This window comes from Physcomitrium patens, chromosome 9, assembly GCF_059467195.1.
Source record: "Physcomitrium patens ecotype Gransden chromosome 9, ASM5946719v1, whole genome shotgun sequence".
In the NCBI taxonomy this organism is placed as follows: domain Eukaryota; kingdom Viridiplantae; phylum Streptophyta; class Bryopsida; order Funariales; family Funariaceae; genus Physcomitrium; species Physcomitrium patens.
The window spans coordinates 8773258-8794352 of NC_143418.1; the positions used below are offsets into that span (position 1 = coordinate 8773258).

Below are 21095 nucleotides of genomic sequence, written 5' to 3' on the forward strand. Positions count from 1 at the left end.
TTACATCAATTCAAATCTATAAACTAGTACCTCAATAGCTTGGAACTTTTCACATTTCTATAGTGATTTCTAATGTCACAGACTGCCTCAAGCTTTTGTCACATATTCAAGCCCATCTAGTCTTCTATATTTGGAACTCAAGGAATTTCATACCAAGCCAAGGCATTTTTTGGACCAATACCAACTACGACCACCACTAGTTGTAGTTGATGATCAATAAGAATATGAAGTAGATAACATTTTGGAGCAGTGCTACTTTTGCAGTGGCAGTAGACGACTACAACTTTAGTACAAAGTCCTTTAGAATGGTTATCCTATCTATGATGCAATGTTGAAACTTGTACAAAACCTCACTCATTGCCAAAAAAAAATTTGGAAACACCATTGGAAGTGAAACAAGGACGTTTTCCATTAGTAGAGAATGATTAACTATAATTAGATATAGATAAGATATTTATATTATTGATGCATAGGAATAGATAGTTGAAGCGATGTTTGAAAATTTTATAGAATTTTTTTGAATTTGGATAGGTTATTGGGCTACGTAAGATCCACCAAAGAATATTCTAGAAAGATCTTACGGTGATTATTTAGATAGAGCCTACTATAGAACATTCTAAAAAGAGTTTAGGGTGGTTATCTAAGTAAGGTCCACCATTAGGAATATTTTAGAAAGTTCTTGGATGATTGGACAAAGTATAAATAGGACTAACGAAGGCCATGTAGGCCATTGGTCAGATATGGCTTCAAACCCTTTCTTTTAATAAAGTTTGGTTTTTCATCTTCCTATTCAATTTTATTTTATTTATATATACATATATAGTCTGATCTATCCTACATTGTGATGGAATTTATGTTGTTGTAGATTATAAGGATCATAGATTTTTAAAATAGTTTGATCTTATTTCACCATAGCTTTTAGTTAAGAGTATATATAAAAGCAAGAGTGAAGCCTTTACTCTTATTAATGTCTTTTAAGTCTTTAGTCTTATTTAAGACTTTCTAGTCTTCTTGTCTTTAGTAATAGCCATTTTAGTTTAATAATATATCATCTTCAAGTGATTTTTTAGTCTTTTTGAGTGACGTAAGAGTGTATTGAGGTTTTTTTTCTTTAAGATTCATGTCCTTGATAACTTGGGTAATTTATATAGGGGCATGTTCAAATTACATGATGGCTATAATAGTGGACAATTTTGAAAGCTACATAATAACAATAATATATGGTAACAAGTCTAATATTGGTGCAATATAAAGCTACTAAATACATTTTAAAGCTAATGGTTATGTATGACCTTCTATAATCCATATCAATTTAGTTTTTAATATTTAATTTTTTTTCTCCTTCTAAAACATATAAAAGTGTTTCTATCCATCATCAGTTTTTTTAATAAAGTTTTTTGAAAACAATATGATTTTTTGAAACAATTTCTTTGTTACTAGTTTTTCAACTACCTACTTCTTAAAAAAATATTAGTTGAAGGTGCTATAAATGTCTCCTTGCTCTAAAATTTTACATCCATATGTTCAATATGAGAACATCTTTGAAAAAAAAAATCTCCTAAAAAGTTCAAAGTCACAAGTAGGAATTGTCCCTAGTATAAGTCTCACTATGCCTTTTGGGCAATACCAATAAATACTTTTCTTTCAACTTTAAATGTTACAATCTTTGACATGCAATAACCTCATTACCTAAGATATAATAGATTAATCCTAATATAAGTTAGGAATAAGATCTTGTGGTTGAAAATATTGAAAATGCTAAAAAAATTTGGAAGTCATTTTCTTCAAAGAGGTATTTTTTGGCAGTTTTGGAGTTAAGAAGGTAAGATAATAGTAGGAACTTTAGAAATTAAGAATATATATTGTCTCTTTACAAATTTGATGTATTTTGTAGTATTTTTCTTCTTTACTTTGGCTACTTCATAAACCTATAACCTTTGAGTTTTACCTCCAAATAAACTATTTGTTGACATTAAATCAATTATAAAATATTAAATGATTTTAGAAAAATTCATATTATGCTTATAATGAATATATTTTAAATTTCTATAATAAAATTTATATTTGTAAACAACTTGAATGAATTTTAGACAAATTCTTGAGTTATACAAAGAAACACAATATAATTTGTATAAAAACAATAAACACCTTGATAAATATAAAATATGAATACACATAATAATATTTTTTAAAAATTAAAAAATAAAAAAGAATATAAAACAGATTATAATTCAATGAGGCTTAATAATATTTAAACTATATAATTATATTATATAATTGGATACAAATGTGATTGTGCATTTCAAAGTCTATTATTTGTGGTCTTATTAAGAATATATATGTGTGTATATATTTTTATACACAGAAATCAAAATTGGTAATGTTTCAAAATATTTTACAAATAAAAAATATATATATTAAAAAGATAATTTATGTATTTGAATCTATCTATATACATATACATTTATACATGAAAAACAATTATATCTACACCAAACTTGGTAAACAAACAAATAAACAAAATCTGATTGTAATTTATAAAGAGCAACAATTTTACATGAAGGTTGATGATGAATAGATTTTCCATTTTAGCAGAGCATATATGAACAATCAACAAAGGCATATGAGTGTATTGTTTAAACAAAGGACATCTAAGTTATCATAATCATCTCACAATGGATTGAGTCTAAATGACTGCATTATTGGATGAGACACACAATGAACAAGACCATAGAAAATAGATCTAGTAAGGTAGTAAATCTATTGTTGATCCACCTACTTCTCCCCTCACTCCCATTTCCAACATGTAGGATATTCTATTTCCGTTAGTATGGTGACTAGGTCTAACATCCACTAACATCCACATTGATCCAAAATAGGTTGGAGGTTGGTTAAAATGAAGTTAAGCTGTGAGCAATAAATAAAATTCATGGTACTCAAAATGGGTGCACATAAATTATGAATAGGTGGCAATTGTTGATTGGTTGGGATGGAATAATAATATAATTAGATTCCACACTTTTTGGTTTTGTAAAAATTACATTCTTAACTTTGTAATCCACCATTTATTAGAATTAGAATGGCCTATGATCAGAATTAAATTGACTTCCATGTTGGAAATGGGTTGAAGAAAATCTTCAGCTAAAACATTTATACGAATTCCATTTTGTGGCCTAATTGTGTGAAAACATTTGGAATCCTACATGGGGTATTTTTTTTTTTTTTTTTCCAGTTTTACACCTACTGAATATATGCTGAAATGCTTAAATTATCAGAAATGGGTTGTCTATTTTAGTTCTTTTACTTATCCTGTTGACTTTCCAAGACTGAAACACATCTTACTGGAAAAAAAAAACAATACTTTACACACATAAACCAGAATTCTCAACTAAAAAATGAGTGAGGCAGGCCATAAATACTCCATTCAATCTTATGATGCAAATTGCTATCCATTGCAGAATTGCTCCTTGTTGAGAATTGAACCTTCAAGCAGTACCTCTTCCAAGAGTGAGAGGTAGAGGATGGTGGTCTTCACAGTTTTTTAAAGAGCATCAAACAGCCGAAAGAATAATGCCAACCTCTGACAAGATCTGTATCATGCTAGCTCTACAATAATTTTTATGTAAGAGTTGAAAAAGAATGTGGTCACTAGCCCTGGTTGTCTACGTCTACCCATCTACTTACCTACCCTTATCACTACAAAGTATTAAAAGCGCTAACCAAGTTAAGAGAGAAAAATGAAAAAGGTATCTTAGGTGATTTCCATCACTTATATTTTCTTCACACTCAACGAGTCATGAGCTGAGCATGATATATGCGGCGCAAAAACAACAAAGAGAGAGGTAGCTCAAAATAGTTTCATGACAAAATGACCACATCTCGACACTCCATGAGACACTGGGTTCCGAACGAGGTGAACATTCCTACTCATACGAATCCGGCTACAAACCTCGCCATCTAGTATCCAGGATTCGGCAAAACCACCACCCACGTCTTAGTAGGCCTACGCAGGATTTTGGCACTTACGGGACGTAGCCGCAGAATTGCGATTCCAGCATCATTAACCAAATCTTCACTACCCACACTGGATGCTTCAAGCCTTCCTCTCGTACTACACGTCGACAAAGATGAACAGAGGCCCCGAAATTTTGGAAAGTGAGTGAAAGTGTTAAGAATGCTGTGTCTCGGTGATGCCTCGATACATCGTTCACAAATTCACCACGCGTTCATTGGCACAATTTTTAGTAGCTTTACAAGTCTTCTCTCACGCTTGATGCGTTCATGTTTGCATCAATTCAAGGGAAACTTCAGCACCTTCGAGAGTGTCAAAAGTTGTTATCTTCATCACCATCAGCATCTCCATCACCATTTTCTTGCTCATTGGAATCTTCTGTCTCTAGAAGCAAATCCTCCATACCGGTCACCTCTGTTTCATTATTTGACTGCTCATCTTCAATCACCAGAGGTAATTCCTCGTCTTCCTCTTCTTCAGCGTCTATTCTATCTTCTACAGGAATGACGGGGTCTTGTCCCAGAATTTCAGTAGCTTCTTGCGGTTTTTTCGGCTTCTTTGCCTGCTGTTCTCGCCAGTGCCGAAGCTTCTCCTTTGCTTCAGGTTTTTCACATATACATGCTGCTGGGTTCTCATGAAACTCGCCGCGACCAGCCCTCACCTGCATAGCAAATCAACAACACTATAAGGAGTCACACATACGGTAGCCATAGTGGAAATAGAACACTCTGTTCGTCATTACAATTAGCAATGTACAAAACGTTATGAAAAATGAAAATAAATGCACTATTGGAAGTGAGGAAGAAGCCACGAGCTCGACTGCATGCATTCTTCCCAGTCAATGTCCTTTAAGGTATCTAATGAAATCATCACATCTACCCAACAAGGTCCCATTCTCTAAATTCAAGGTACTCCGCTCAAAGGTAATAGTAGCAATGTCAAGCAAAGGACAGCATGTTACCTCCATTGGATCACCCATGAAACCCTTCTGAAAATGTCGCACGTTTTCGGCAAACTCTGCCCATGACATGTTGTGCCTAGCAGGCAAAAGCCTCCCTAGTTTCTTGGCATTAGGTCTAATTGTTCGCTTATGGCCATTGTAGCGTCTGCAGGTAAAAATGAAAACAGCTTGAATATTTGGGAACATCAAAAACTTTCCAAACTGGATACAACCTCTTGAATGCAAAAGTTTTGAAACGAGAAGACATCTTTCTAAAAAAATGCGAAAATCTGTAATTTGCGGTAAAAGCAACAGTGTTCTAAGATGTTTCTCTAAGCTGAAGGTGTTTACCTTTCACCAGCTAATATTCGGGCCATATTTCCATTATTATTGGCCACAAAGACATCACTTCCTGAACAGACAATGTAGTCAATAGCAGCCATTCGCGACGAGTACTTCAAAAAAGGTTGTAGCTCCTTCTGGTTTGATATTGTGTCTTTGGTGTAATAATTAGGAAACATGGCTTTCAATGGTGCCAATGAAGCCTCCCCGTTGTAAACTTCACCAGACGCCACGTATAAATACGAATCGTTGCCATAGCCAAGTGCGCGTAGCATAAGACCAACTTCTTCGGGGGTCAAAGGGCACTTTCCATTGCGTCTTTCTCGCTCGGGATCGTGATACTAAGCATTCAATATAGCACAAAACCGTCATGAATTTCTAGAGTAAACTATTGGTGACACAAAGCAAGTTGTCCTAGATCAGATAAGATATGCTCACTCGATTCGTATTTGGATAAATACTATCCAAATCAGATAATTATGCAAGATGACTTAGTAACTAGTTGCTACAAACCAGCAAAAAATGCCGCTTTTTGCACCCTGAATGAGATGACAATCAATAACTGAGCTGTAAGATTATCTTATGTTCGATGACGTGAATGAGCACAAATAGCTCACATGCAATCTTAGAACTGACGGTTAGTATGTCAATAAGCTAAGTCATCAATTGTAACGTAATCGACTTGATCGTGCTATTAATAATAAATAACCAGTGAAAACCCAGTCCTAACTTATGGATTTTAGATTATAGACGATCGAACACATTAATTGAGTTTGGATGAATGCATTACATGCAGCGTCTTCCACCGTTTGCGAATAGCGCCCAATTCCCTTTTCTCTTTCTCACCGCCACCGTAATAGCAGCCCGAAAATGCCAACATATCAGATTCATATCTGCACAGTACCATGTCAAGTTGTGGTGATACCGAATTTGTTATGAAAAAAGAATTCGTGAAGTAAAAAGAGTTATATCTTGCCAAAATTTGATCTGTCCAACAAATCATCAAAGATCAGGCAGCCTCCAATGCTAAAGATAATACAATAGGTGTCATTGCCATATTGCAGTACGAAATTACAAGGCGTCATGATTCTCAAGTTATTTAAAATAGACGAGCGCAGTCCAAACCTTAGATGCAATGCAATGTATCGCCCACCCTTAGCTCTCATCCGATCTGCAATGGTTTGTCCCATATTTTGAATAGGTTGGGTAAAACGCAGTGCCTGCAGAAATATCACAAAGAGGACATCGGTCTTGTAAGGCAAGTGCAGTATGGTAACCAATATTTTAGGTCAACACTTAGAATTGGCTCCATATGATACTATATTCAATAATGTAAGAAAATTGATTGCATCATTATGAAGAATCTACGGCCATGAAAAATGAACAAGTACATAACAAGAGAGTATCTATCTCAGTAAAACTCATGTCATGCTTAGACAGGAACAGATGATGTTTGAGCATTCAACGTGACAACATGGAAAATTCACATGAGATAGTTGTGGTTGTAGCAAGAAGAGAAACCTTATAATTTGTGCGGCATCTCAGCTTCTGAAAATCTGCATCCAACCTGTTGGCAAGTCGGTAGTCGAATTTGGTAAGCCTGATAAACTGCCACAGAATTTTACAAAAGTAAAAGGTAATCGCGTCACATTTCGTAGTCTCAAAATGAATAAAAGATCATGTTAAGAGCCACAAAACTGTGATAAATGTTTAGAGGTGTTTGAGCTAAACAGCATCCACTCATCAATACATCCAATCTCTTGTATTCTTCATCAGGGGACAAGATTGACAATCTATACATGTTGAAAGTCAAGATCACTAGGAGTAGGTAAACGAAGAATCTGCTTATGTGCAATGAACCAGAACAATACAACAGGAAGCCTAAGATTGCGCTTACATGTCTCCTTTTCAAATTGGGCAGAATGCGTGTAAGATAATAGTGCGGTGGAACCTTTCGTGGGACACGCTGACTGTACAACTGCTTTAAGAGATACTTCCTATCACTTTGAGGCAGTTCCTTGATCACTTTCACGTCAGGAGATACGGATTTAATAAACCAGTCCACATCAAAAATGTCACTAAAATTGCTGCTCCCCACAACCCATACCAACACATGAACACCACTTCGAGCATCAGAAAATACAGAATCCATGATTACGATCACCAATTCGAAGTTGACGCTTACAGATTTTAAAATAGCAGACTGAGATCATGACAACGTCAACAGTTTTATAACCATATGAAAAGTAATTACATATGTCTCCTGTTACGGCCCAGACTGGACCTCAATCAATATATAAAAGGAATAAATGAAAAATCCTTGACTACAAAGTGTAGATATGACGAAGAACAAAAAAAAGACAAAGGGATAACCTGTTGTCTTTCCAGTATGATCGATGGTCAAGTTGTGGAACAACTAGGGTTGCATTCAATAGTCGAGCAACAACAATAGAATCAGTTATCTGCAGCGGAAGTCAACTAAAATTCCTTTAATACGAATATAATAAGGGGAAAAAAAAAACCAAATTAGTGCACAAAGAACACAGGACTTCAGAGTGTATTTCTAAGAATCCATAATTCTCCTCGAAACTAATGGCAATGTACGAAAAATCCCTTAATGTAAATCATCTCGAATACAATATGAGTCAAAATAGCCCCTAAAACATTATTCATCAAATCCATACAATGTAAGCAAGAATGTAAGATCATAGAGCACAGGTCATTACTTCCACAAGCAGAGTACCAAAGTAAATACAGCCAACATATCATGGATAACTGGATATGCAACAGCGTACCCCTGTTCTTTGCTGATTTAGGCCACCACTAGCTGCAATCAGAAGATACCCGTTGATCTGTGAACTAGGACCAACTACAGTTCAAAACAAGGCATTAGCATGAAGATCGTAGCATGATGTTACAGAGCAACATGTGAGTGGACAAAGATTTCACCCAAGTGAACAGCAGTAGTGAATACAGAACAACAATTGTCACTTCTACTTGTTCAGTACCTTGCACATTTTAAGAGGTATCAAAGCCAAGACCTTACCAACAACAAAGCAAACAGTTGATCAAAGCAGTGATTTCTTTGATGTTAAACGTAGGACAAAATAATTTAACTTCACAATCGGAGTATGTTGGGTGCGCTCTGTTCGGAACAGTAAACTCCATATTGAGTAAAAGGAGGAAGAAGCCACCTACTTTGGTAATCTTTCGAGGGCTCACTGCACCCATAGTAGTACTCAGAGTTCTCTGCATCCCAAATGTGTTGAGCAGTTGCATCCCACTGGTCCTAAAATCAGATATTCAAACGATCAATCTTACCATTAGCTTGCAAGATTTACATAGCTTCATGTTAACCAGGTGAAGGAAAAGTAATATACAACTCAGTTGTTGACACTCCACAATGCGAGCGATAATCATAAAGACATACAAATTGCTTACTTTCAAATTACTTATTTTAAGGCGACCTTTGCACTCGAGAAACGTGATTCCAAATTGATAACAGAAAAATATTTGATGCAGATGTGCATATACAAAGATAAATACCACAAACTAGCACAAAGCTTTTCAAGGGTTCAGATCGAAAAGGGAAACTTACTGGCACATTCCAAGAGCTTGTCAACAAAGCTCTGGTTACATTTTCTTCTTCGATGGTCTACGGCAACACACAGGTTAAGTCAATACATCAGAGCATCTAAGGAGAAAGAGAAAGACTGTCAAATTTTTAAAGCTTAGGCATCACCAATATCCAGGGTCCGATCATCCTTACAGATCCTACCTCAATTTGGGAGTGGTGCTACAATAACACAAAGACAGCATTGCATACACAGAGCGCAAAAGCATAAGGAAATTAACGATTGCTTGAGGCATATCACCATCTGTTATCCTTACTCACACGAGGCAGTCACAGATGGTTCAATCAGCATTTTAAAAAGAATTTCTGCGACAAATGATACTACACAAACTAATCATGTAGCAGAAGCACATGTACCACAAAGTCTTCATCGCGAAACGGGTCATTTGCATCTGGTCGAGATTCTGGGTAATCTTTTGAATTCTGCATGTCAAGCAAACGGCCCGAAAGCAAAGACAAGACCGCCAGCACGATGAGAGCACCAAAGCACACTAAAGAAAGAGTGGGGATTCCTGGGCAAACTGGTTGCCTCGACCTGCCTCTGGCTCGCCCCATAGTGGAGTCCCGTGCTCCAAGCTCTTGTCACATGCATGGAAAAGCCCCACCAGGTACAACGGATCTCCAACAAATTACCGAGTAAAATAAGTATTATACGATATCACCCCTTGGGAGTATGCCATGAAGCATTTCCAGCAGCCTATGAATAGCAAGTATAAAGATGTCCATTGCATTGAGCTAGTAACCGCTCTCTCTCTCTCTCTCATCTGCAGAGCATTGAATAAATCAGCGTATTGTTTGTTAATGAAAGCTGGTCCACAGTAATCCATTGGCAGACCAACAATGCGGATTCTCGCAGTGGTTTGGTTACTTGACGTGTTGAATTTACTCCCACCCACTGAGATCCACGCAATCTTAGGGACTACATTACACACAACCTTACGCACTCTGCTAGACTTATCAATTATGAATGCAGTCTAGAAATCCACAATGTTTAAACAAATTGAAGAGAGCATCCTGTCCACAACCCTATGTGGTGATTAGATACTCCAATCTGCTTACAGACAATTCAAGCTTTCGCCCATCCCCATTATTTCATAAGTTGTAAAAACGCTTGCATACCCACAACACATGTCGGAAGCGGAACTTACTCGATCGTCAGGCTCCAGCGCCTCGCAACAGAGTCGGCTGACATAACCCCATCCCTCTTCGCCTCCAAATTTTACGGATATGCCAACAGATCAAATGCTGACGAATCTCATCCTCATCCTAGCGAATGACCTAAAAGACGATCACAACAAAAAAATTCATTGTCCAATTTAATTCATGCTGTCGAACACACACCCAATAGAACAATAGTACAAGCATCGCCAATCGCAAGCTGAAAACACCCAGTTGATAGAGTATAACATACCCGCTGCATCTACAACTACTGCCGCCGATCTACCCCCTGATGTATCGGACGCTGTAGCGCACAAAAAGCTACGATTCGCTAAAATGACAATGGACAGCAGCAAAATCCTCTCTCGCCACCCCGCGTAAGTGCATCGATGTCGGATCCCGTGCTGTGGAGATGAAGACAGAATGACCCACCTATCTTGGATGAATCTACATGCGGCTAGGTATTCATACGTAATGAATATTCGAAGTATTCTACTCTCAGTTTCACAAAACACAAACAAACAGAAAATGCAGTCTGAATCACGGGGTAGGAACTGCAATAATCTTTGGAGAATAGAAGCTACTTAAACCTCGCTTGGGAAGGTTTTGTAGATTTTTAACACCCCTTGTTGAGACCTAAATATTCAATGGTTGGGATCAGGAAAGCTCTTGTCACTTGACCTTGAATTCGCAGTCTCAAGCTGGTACGCATCGTTTGAAGTTATGGGTGTGTTCAGGGTGTTTGTTGACATTGTGTGGGGAAAATTTGAAAAAGATGGTTCTACTTAGCAAAACAAATTGGGGATGTGTCTTGCGACTGATCGCCGCCGAGTCTTGTCGTCCATTCTGCTGCGACATGTCGCATTGTCAACAGGCTAAAGGTGCAACCGAGTTTTGGGGTAAGGAACTATATGCTCTGGAGGAGCGTAGTATTCTTCCCTCTAGTTTTGTTTGTGGGCTACTGTTATTTCCACCTCGTGAAAAATTGGGTGCGAGAGAAGTGAATTACCGTCACTTACCCGAAAGAGTGCCTTTCAACATGTTGGTTAGTATAGATTTCTCCCATCAGCTAGGTTGTGGTGGGCCCTTGGAATTGCTAGTTTCGCTTGGAACGCCTGATTTGTGGATTTTAGACCTGGAGATATTTTCAGCGCTACAACCTTTCGGGGTTGAATTATAACTCGCGACTTTTTCACCTGAAATTGTACTTCTCTTTGTTACGCATCTGTGCTCATTATCCTCTATGAAGTTGTAGCCACTTGAAGACTCTGCGGTGAGCATGATGCGTTCTGGTGGGTGTTGTTCGCTGCAGCTTACATGTGGCTGCTTTAGTTCCCTCTATAAATCTCTCAAGCTAGATGTACGTTGGTCATGCTACACTCCCACATGTTAAACAAATCTATTCTACTCTTATGAAGGTTACCGTATTCACAGTTGTGTGTTTTCTAGTTGGAGTTGAAACATGACCTCACTCACGTGATTTAACAAAACTGCTTCAGTGATTCTGTAATCTTTACAGTGTTAAGATACACACCCACTTCGCTTCAGATTGAACTTGGTAAGCATTACAGCCTTTAGTACTCATTCTCTGTATAAAATTGGTGTTTCTGTGATTGCTTTTTTGCTAGTACAATTTTTTTTGTCTTTTTACGCTCCTTTTCAATAGTTCTTTCACATCCTTTCCATCTTATTTGTGTTATAATAAATAGTAGTGGTATCTGATGTCTATTGCATCCTCGTAAAAAAGATGTGGTGGTTGTGTAACAAAATGTCTACATCTTGCAGGACGGAGCTCAGAGAATGAAAATGATGCTGATTTTTCTTTGTTGAAATGCCTGGAGGATGTGGATGAGCAAACTCACTTGGTTAGTGTCCTGCACTACACGCTCAATGAAGTATTCAAATAAACATGACTGAAGTAATAAAGTTGATTTCTTACTGTGTAATAAAGCATTTGAGATATGAAGCTATGTACAAATATGGGTCCATTTATAAATTGTATGTTTAAGAAATATCAGGCAATGCTTAACATTATGTAGTTGGCATTAACTGATGTCAACTTGTCACATGCTCACGTGAATCTTCTAATGCTCACTGCTGATTTTTAAAATAAGACATATTTTTCATATCATGTGCAGACTCACTTTTATAAAGCATCCTAGAAATTTAATTTAAAAATACATATATATTTGTGTATTTAATAATAGTAATGCCTCCTTGAAATTTTTAGTTATTTATTACCAAGAATGCAAAAAACATCCTAAATGCAATAATTGTCATCATTGATGGATGCTTGTGACATAGATTTTATCAAATATGGCAAAAATGCTCAAATAAATTGATACCATATTAATGAAAATAAATGCATTTTGAATATTATTTTGAACTAAAAGTGAAAAATAAATATTTAAATTTTAAATATATATATATATATATATATATATGCATGGTTTTGAAACAAAAATATATTATTAATATTTTTGTAGAGATTCTAAAAATTCTTATTAGAACATGTTTATGTTTATAAAATAATAAACTATTGTTTCAATTACTAACATAATAAAATAGACATGTTAGTAAAAAAATATATATATATTGATATGAAATTCTTAAAAATTAAATCTAATGTAGACTATTTCAAAGTTAATAACTTATTTAAAATATGTTATATATACAATGATTCAAAAAATTATTTCAATGTTGACATATTTTAGGAAGAATAGTGTATTATAGATGAATTGTAGTGAATAATGATATGTAGTTTATATAACTAATAAAGTACTTTTTTATAGCTACAAAATGAGTTAGATTGAAAAGAATCCATTAAGTAATTGTGGAGCTATGACCAATCTAATTTGGAGTAGTATTGAAACAATTTTTTGAATATGGTGTCTAATTTTTGGATTCTATCAGTTACTCAACATTATTGCATTCTATCATCATCAGATTTATTATGACAATATTATTACTAATCTAATGACATTATTCATGCTTACTAGTAGTTAAAAAAGCACCATTCTTAATTACAATTCTTGACACAGACATATTTTAAATTACCATATTCTAAGACCTTCTAGAATCTTTTGTAAATTTCTAGAACCTTCTAGATACTTATAGAATCTCCCACAATCTTTTAGAAAGTTCCATAAGCTTCTATAAGCCTCTTTAGACTTCTAGAAACTTCCATAAAAAGTACTATAGACTTTTATAATCTTTATTTTAGTATAAATAGGAGTCTTTGGAATCTTTTTTGCTATCAATCTCATTCTTTGTTTTTAATCTTGACATATTTCTTTGTCAGATTCTTGTATCCTTGACAATTCCTTGAATAACTATGAGATCCATTCTCCGCTCTCTCTACGACAACATCACCTTTGCTCTTCTTCATTTTCAAAAATCTTATAGCCAAATCACTTCTAAACTTGGCTACAATAAAGCTACTATCTTTAGGCTAGAAAAAAGATCACTTTTAATAGATAGAACCTTAAATTAGGCAAACTAAAGAAGTTCATTGTAGTAGATGAAAGAAAAATCATTTGCCAAATTAACAGTGGGAAGATTGAAAATACTATTAACATTGTTAAAAATCTTAAAAATATTATAAATAATCTTGTGTCAATCCAAACCATTCAAAATGTTTTTTAGAAATGGAATATGAAAGTTGTGGTGAAGAAGAAAAAGTCACTATTATTTACCTGCCATCAAAAATAATGCTTGGATTTTTCTTTGAAGTACAAGGAATAGATTGTGGAGGATTAGAAGAGGGTTATTTGGTCACATGAGACAAAAATCAACACATTTGGATCAAGTGGCAGAAAGTGGGTGTGGAAACAAAAGGATTAGTTCTTGCTTGACAAGAAGATCCAAAAAACAATTATGCATGGGGATGAAAATATAATAGTATGGGATTGTATGGAATAGAATGGAATTGGAAAGATGGCAAAGGTTGAAGGGAGGATTGATCATATAGGATTGGTCATAGCTTCACAATTACCTGATAGATTCTTTTCAACCTAGGCTCATTTGGTAGCTGTAAAAGAGCACTTTATTTGCTATACAAACCACATGTCATTATTTACTACAATTCATCTATAATACACCATTCTTTCCAAAATATGTCAATGTTGAAATAATTTTTTGAGTCATTGTATATATATATAATATATAACATAGATTTTTATAATATATATATATATATATATATATATATCATTGATTTGTGTATTTTATATAAAATCAAATATTCAAATTTTATAATAGCTTAAATTGTAAATTATTTGTTCTTTATTTTTCAATCATATATTTTAAATATACATAGAAATTTTGTCATTTTTTCTAATTTTATATATTTAAATTTTTAATTATTAATTTATTTTTACATCTTATAAAATTTATAAATATGATTAATGCCATTATTGCTTTTGATAAGACTTGATATATAATTTTATTTATTTTTAAATTTCTTGAATTAATATAAATTTATTATATAATATAATTATAATTAGAAAAGTTACCCCTCTATAAATAATTATATATATATAAGTCTATAGATTTATTAAATAAATTTAAAACCATCTTCATACTTAGTAATAGAAAAAGATACTTGTTTTATTAATATTAGTAGATTTTAATAAAGATTTAAAATATTTTAATTTAACCATAATTATCTAATTAACTTACAACCACATGGAAATTATTAGTACTTAATATTAAAGACTTGCTACACTATTTCATTGCTTTTTTTATATTCCATTTCAATGTACAATTAAAAAAATAAATAAATAAATAAATATAAAAATTTTAAAATATATTACTTTCCCATAATATTGAAGACTTTTGACAAACTTCTTTTATTGGGAGGTTTCAAACATGGCCTTTTTGGGCGATATTTTACCTGTGATGCAAGCTCGAAGTATCCGATGATATTTCAAAATATCAAAATATATGTGAGTCAAATATCAAAAACTGAGTTGCTCACCTCAGCTCTCTTCACTCCACATCAAGGGTAAATAAAGTTTAAATCAAAGAGTAGAATCAAAGAGTAATAAAATTTGACTGGTAATATTTTGGACTTGATATTTCAGGTGATCCTGAAACTATCAGATGCTGAATCCCAATTATTGGTATTGCAAAAGTACCATGTTTGAACCCCCCCCCCCCTCCCCTTTTCTTTTTTTAATCCTAAGTCAATAAACATAAATAGAAAAATCAAAGAATCAAAGGCAAAGCTACATTTCTAACTCTACAATTCATATTATATCATTTCCATGCTTAACCTACATCTAGCTACAAAGAAATGTGTTGCTTAATCTTGGGCAATTTTTTCTAATAAGTCATCAAAACACAACCAAGTAAGAAGCTTGTGTTGTAACATTGGAAGTAACATGGCCAGGACATTGGATGATTATTTGTAGCATCATCTGCAGATTGTATATACAACCTAATTCCAAAGACAAAAAATGCTTCAGTAAGATGAATTATGGTCCTAAAACAATAAAACCTTATCAACTGAAGTTTGCAATTGTTGTAATTCAGATGTATTTATTCACAAGTAGTGCCAGTGATATCGGATCAGAGATCGAGCGTACCATTTTATGTAATAATTCCTGAACTATTTCAATTGGCCATTTATCGATGGCATGAACGAAAGATTTTGTCGCTGGATTGTCGAGCAACTGCTAGTGGTATTCCTATTTTCCAATCCCGGATTGAGGATTATATTTTTATATCTTACCAGCAGTGGGCCGAGGCAAATTCTGAACCAGGTTTTCTGGAGGACATGTAATTTGCCAACACTGGTCCAATCTGCCAAACAGCTCTCATACGGATCAGAATCTGCTCCCTAAACTGCTCATGTTGCCACAGGGTCTTGGACACCACACACCATGTTGGAAGGTAATGCCACATCAATCATCTTCGGATAGGGCAATCCTAAGTCTGTGTCCACATCACTTGCTCAAAATCAGTTTCCAGGAACAGGTGCAAACAAAATTTGGTACCCTTCAATTATCATGAAAAAGGTGAACATGGAGTAGGCAGCCATGGGTAAAACCTCCTGAAGAAAAATGGATGGAGTTCAGGAACTTACTTTTCATTATCCGCTTGAACTCCTCCTGCAAACAGTGTCAAACACGACATTCAGTAGTTGTGTTGGACTTTCTCTATCCACTGCACCTCATTAGGATCCAGCAACTCACTTCCGGCAATGTCAGAGCCGAAATCTGTGTTACAGAAATCGCTGACAGCAAGCACAACTTATCGTCATCAAACAGGAACGTCCTTGGACTCACCTCATCTTTACTAAGTCGAGGATTGAGCTTGAGCTCCTCTCCAACAGTAGAAACCTATTGAGATGAAACATGTATTAGTAGACCAAGTAACACTCCAACACATAAATGGTATCCTTGCACATATCAAAGCATTGTCTCATTTCTTTCCTTACATGCAATCCAAATCCCAATAAAAATTCAGCTGTTAAGTCTAAGTGGGTACAGACTAAGAATATCTTAACCATATTCAAGTGATTGCATCTGTTACCAAACTACTATTTTCTCGTGATTTGAGCTGTCTGGAGGAAAAAGCTTACAGTGTGCCCTTTGTAATCGTGTGCAGGATAGACAAGCGTGTCCTTCGGCAAAGTAAAAATCTGCGGCCGCAAGCAGTTAATATCAAGCGTATTCTAGCATCCAATCATATAACTTTTTTGGCATGAAAAGACTACGAAATAGCATTAGAGATCAGAAATATCACTGAAAACGAAGTCTCATGCTACTGCGATGCGTCGTCACAAAGTATGGTTCGTGATGAGGCATCCTGGCGAAAGTAGCAGCACCTGCGAGTGCACCGAATTATACAGCTGGCTTGCATCCCCTCCCTGATACAAGTTTAATGATTCATGAGCACTAGAACTTTGCTAGAATACCTATTTTGTTGCATGTCCACAATGTTTCATACGTGCCTCATTCACCACTATCAATAGACATTAAGCAGGCTGAACTTGACGGTTTGCTGGGTCTCAGAAACTGTGAAGATAAAGTTAAGAAGCTGCAGCTTTTAAACCTATACTGCTTTGTTGGGATCACTGAAAACCAGCACTGAAACAGAAAGCAAACAAATCCAAACCTGAAAGTCTGTGCGGCCGCAGCCTCGAATAAGCAGAGCATCTCCTGTAAATACCATTCTTGGACTCGGTTGATCGGGACCCTCTCCTGTGACATACGTCACGCAGCCTTTTGTGTGCCCTGGAGTTGGTCTCACCTGCATCACACGCCAAGAAACATGCACGTCGAAGCCATAGTAAAAGAATGCTGGAACATATGATGACGAATGATCCTCCGAAGGTTCGAACTTCTGGGAAAAATAAATTAATGACGTACAGGTTTACACTCAAGTAATAGCTACCAGTGGATGCACGCTGGGAAACCCATCGAAAACTATGATAACGAATGTGAATTTTTTTACATAATACGTGAAAACGCATTCTTCTAAGTTCAAAATATTAACTTAAAATATTAGACTGGCAGAGGGGGATTCGAATATGGCACGCATACCTCGAGATACAGGTTACCGAAGTAAATTTTCTCCCCTGCATTTAGGTGCAAGTCAGCCTTGGCACCACTTGCTCTAGAAATAGCTGATCGAACTTCTGGAATCTTGTTCTGCGTCAATTACAACGAAGTCGCAATTTGTTGATATCCTTGACGGACTTGAAAAAATCCTTTTCAACACTAGACCTCATCGCAGTCTGTTTTGTCCACGCAGTTATATACACGTCAAGGCTGAGATGATGTGCTGACAAACCCTAAACCTGGCGGTAAAGTAGCATGGTGGCACAGTACATGCTACGCTCTCAACAACGAGATAAAGAGAAGAAATGCAATGAAAGAATCTGAGAAGTCGTTTCGCTGAAGCGGCGTACTTTGAGAATACCGGTGCCGGTGATATGATCTGCGTGCACATGAGTGTTCATAACATACAACAGCTTCAAACCCAACTGCTCCACGAGCGCGGCATCCCTCTCTGCGGTCTTGTCCACAGGGTCCACTAGCTGCACCCACAAGCTCTCAAATGTTAAAAGTCCACATATCTTCGAATTTTTTAACACCACTCGGGTTGAAAAAACTTAAGAGCCTTTTAAACTTATCGCGAAATCAGAAGCAATAGAAACATGCTGAGAAGTATGATGTTCGTGAATGGAATAATTCGTGGGGTAATCGAACCTACCACAGCAGGTCGATCCGGATGTGCATTATCCGCCAGCAAGTAAGTGTAAGTTGATGACTCTTTCTCAAACAGCTGCCGAAACAGCAAGGAAGGCTGAGCTTTCGGGGGCCTCGTCATACTAATGAAATATTGAACTCCTAACACTCGAAATGGAAGTGAACAGTGCACTTTCAAAACCACAGTATTAACATGCTGCGCTACCGCTAGCGCTTGCATGTAGATTGGATTTCTTGTGCACGTTTCCTGCTTTTCACGAAGTAGAGAAACAGGGTCAGATCATTGGTGCTCTACGACATATCTTCCGACCAAAGTGAACATGGGCCACCATCACAAAGATGCATGAACAGGCACAAATCTTATACGATCCTTCCGTGGGAGAATTCACAAACTTGATAGCAATGAAGAAACAAAATGGATTCTAAAAAAGAAAAAAATCGGAAAGAACAGGTTCCGTGTGAGATGAAAACTCATCAACTGACTAAAAAATAAACGCAAGAGAGAGTTACACTTCTTGCTCGCCCCAGTGGTATCTAATGGACGAAAAAACCCTGATACTCTCTCTACCTCGAAGGCGAACTACTTGGCAACACCATGACATAGAACACGTAAACTACACACGCCCTAACACCCACTCAATAGATATCCTAGACCCTTCCCAATTTTACTCTATGCAGAATGACGAGACTCGAGGTGCCTAGAAAAATCCGTCCAGAGGTGGAGGAGATGCAGGAATGGGTACATGCAGCATATGATAAAGAATTGCGCTAAAACGATCTCGAACATGGAGTCCAGAATGAAATCAAAACACTAGAGACCAATAAATGAACGATCAAGTAACCTATTTGAACCACAGGAGCGGACACAAAAAAAAAAAAAAAAAAAAATGGACCAAACTCTAGCATGACGCGTAAACCGAGAAGCATACGTAAAACTACTCCCGATCGAAACCGTACAAAGCACTGCCCAAGCAACTCCCCACATCACAAACCAGGGCAGAATTGTGGGCAGAAAATAGATATGAGCACTCACGAAAGGTCGAAAACGAGCTGTCGAGGAGCTGCTGCACATGAGTCGGCGCAACACCAAACCCACCTCTCCCCCACAGAAGAACAACAACAACAACAAAAAAACCTCTTCCCAAGGAACAGCAGCAGCAGAGTAGAGCAGCGCAGCGCAAAGACAAGGCGATGATGATTAGACAGGATGACCCATAAATGAATGAAGCCAAGCAAAGAAAAGAAAGGGAGAGGATCAGCTCCTCCTCGTCCTCATGCACGGAATGCTGACGGAGTTCTGACATGGAAAGCCAGGAACATGATGATGCAGGAACAACTCACTCAATCTCACTCACTCAATCTCACTCACAGACACAGTAGTGCTGCTGCACCATCCCAATTGCATCGTCCTCGACAAAATCCCCGAATTCATCCTCCTCCTCCTCAATGCAATGCTCTTTTCCAAGCCATAGCTCAGCAACCATACATATACATCCCTCCCTTCACTTCATTCCCTTCCCTCAATGGAAAACATGCAGTCAGATCTCTCTTTCCTTCTACCCCCCCCCCCCTGGCTGGTGATGGGTCCCACGGTCGGTGGGCATTGACGACCGTGGGGGGCAGATATATATAGAGATATACATATATGAAAAGGAAGGAGGGGGGGGAGGGGACCTGAGTAACATCCGTCCTCTCATGAGTACCCCACACTCTATCCTCCTCAACTCTTCCTGCAGGATGAATCACTGTGGTTGATTACTATGTCATGATGCATTTATTCATTCATTTGTTTATTTGTTTGTACACACATACATGGGTGAGTACTAATATTGGGGCCTATTGTTTTGGAAGTAACATGTTTCATCAAGTCATTAATTTGTAATAAAGGGAAATATTATGTTCATATATATATATATATATATATATATATACCAAAGGAAACAATAAGATGAATCATAGATGAAGTAAAGCAAAAGAATCAAGAGAGTGATTTGAGGAGCACACAAGGAATAATACTTAAGTGATATACCATTGCAAACTTGTAGAATATAAAAACATAGGTTGAAATCCTATATTTCCAAATTTCAACATGATAGTATGATGTGGACTTTTCATCTATGGATAAATGAGAATAAGATGATAAGCTATGATTATATTTCCATCACTCTTTTGTGCTATAAACCTTGCATTGAAGTAAGTGGCCAAAGTAGTATGTGAAATTATTCTAACATTAAGTTTTTGATAAATATTCGGATATCCCACATTTTTCTACTTTTGTCAATTTGAAAAGTTGGTTATGATGACATAGGTTGGCAAGGAGATGTTCTAGGTCAACATGTAATATTTGATCAAATGGAAAAGAAAGAAAGGATGAGACAATATGGATTAGATTTATACTACTTGGTCAATTTGAAAAGTGGCATTGCAACAACATAGGTTGACAAGAAGATTTTTTTGATTGAATATTATATTTTATCACTTTGTTGCATAGATGCAATAAAATATTCTTAGGTTTTTTTCATAGATAGTCACTTTGTCAAGTTCTAGTGATAAGTGGATTGGACTATTACTACAATTGAAATATTATTGGCTAAGAAGTATGATAATGAATGTTCTTAAGGTGGCACCATTTTGTAGATTGAATGCATTATCTTCTTGCAAGTATAAGTTACTTATACAAAAAAAATATCTTATATGCTATAATTATCTATATAAAAGGTGAGTTTCTTATATTTAAAATTTTGTTTACTCAAAAGTTTGTATTGCAATAGATTGTGTATATATAGAATT

At 36.1% G+C, this 21095-nt stretch overlaps 2 protein-coding genes across 8 annotated transcripts; both read right to left on the reverse strand.

The window, feature by feature from the left end:
* Nucleotides 1-3430: 3430 nt before the first annotated feature.
* Nucleotides 3431-10647, reverse strand: LOC112286920 (protein ROOT HAIR SPECIFIC 17). 4 transcript variants are annotated; one of them, XM_024529326.3, is made up of 14 exons: nucleotides 10340-10647; nucleotides 10077-10206; nucleotides 9286-9692; nucleotides 8893-8949; nucleotides 8493-8583; nucleotides 8090-8163; nucleotides 7668-7756; nucleotides 7192-7381; nucleotides 6816-6902; nucleotides 6420-6514; nucleotides 6085-6187; nucleotides 5304-5635; nucleotides 4974-5118; nucleotides 3431-4673 (listed from the first exon to the last, which is right to left on the reverse strand). In XM_024529326.3, the coding sequence occupies exons 3-14, from the start codon at nucleotides 9481-9483 to the stop codon at nucleotides 4326-4328; spliced, it is 1809 nt and encodes a 602-aa protein (XP_024385094.1). In that variant the 5' UTR covers nucleotides 9484-9692; nucleotides 10077-10206; nucleotides 10340-10647; the 3' UTR covers nucleotides 3431-4325. The 4 variants fall into 4 exon arrangements, with proteins under 4 accessions (XP_024385094.1, XP_073392335.1, XP_090109208.1 ...); XM_073536234.2 differs by lacking the exon at nucleotides 10340-10647 and having other exon boundaries at nucleotides 9286-9506; nucleotides 10077-10216; XM_090253082.1 differs by lacking the exon at nucleotides 10340-10647 and having other exon boundaries at nucleotides 10048-10179.
* Nucleotides 10648-15607: 4960 nt separating this feature from the next.
* Nucleotides 15608-19781, reverse strand: LOC112286347 (persulfide dioxygenase ETHE1 homolog, mitochondrial). Of its 4 annotated transcripts, none has more exons than XM_024528144.3 (10): nucleotides 19339-19781; nucleotides 18310-18552; nucleotides 18005-18133; nucleotides 17637-17744; nucleotides 17209-17343; nucleotides 16919-16960; nucleotides 16673-16732; nucleotides 16377-16430; nucleotides 16175-16199; nucleotides 15608-16023 (listed from the first exon to the last, which is right to left on the reverse strand). In XM_024528144.3, exons 1-10 carry the CDS (start codon nucleotides 19375-19377, stop codon nucleotides 15938-15940), a joined length of 921 nt encoding a protein of 306 aa, XP_024383912.1. In that variant the 5' UTR covers nucleotides 19378-19781; the 3' UTR covers nucleotides 15608-15937. The 4 variants fall into 4 exon arrangements, with proteins under 4 accessions (XP_024383912.1, XP_024383911.1, XP_090109209.1 ...); XM_024528143.3 differs by having other exon boundaries at nucleotides 18310-18555; nucleotides 19339-19523; XM_090253083.1 differs by lacking the exon at nucleotides 16919-16960 and having other exon boundaries at nucleotides 19675-19777.
* Between the last annotated feature and the right edge of the window lie 1314 nt (nucleotides 19782-21095).

Bases quoted from the DNA above. Each gene is read 5' to 3' on its own strand.
- LOC112286920 (XM_024529326.3), bottom strand. From the start codon at position 9,483: ATGGGGCGAGCCAGAGGCAGGTCGAGGCAACCAGTTTGCCCAGGAATC. The intron at 7,382-7,667 runs GTTATCCCTTTG...TGTGGGGAGCAG, and splicing joins TCATACTGGAAAGACAACAG to CAATTTTAGTGACATTTTTG. The intron at 6,515-6,815 runs GTTTCTCTTCTT...ATATTTCTGCAG, and splicing joins GATGCCGCACAAATTATAAG to GCACTGCGTTTTACCCAACC.
- LOC112286347 (XM_024528143.3), bottom strand. From the start codon at position 19,377: ATGTGCAGCAGCTCCTCGACAGCTCGTTTTCGACCTTTC. The intron at 16,961-17,208 runs GTTTGGATTTGT...AACTTGTATCAG, and splicing joins GCGGCCGCACAGACTTTCAG to GGAGGGGATGCAAGCCAGCT. The intron at 16,200-16,376 runs GTGAGTCCAAGG...CACTGTTTGCAG, and splicing joins CTCGACTTAGTAAAGATGAG to GAGGAGTTCAAGCGGATAAT.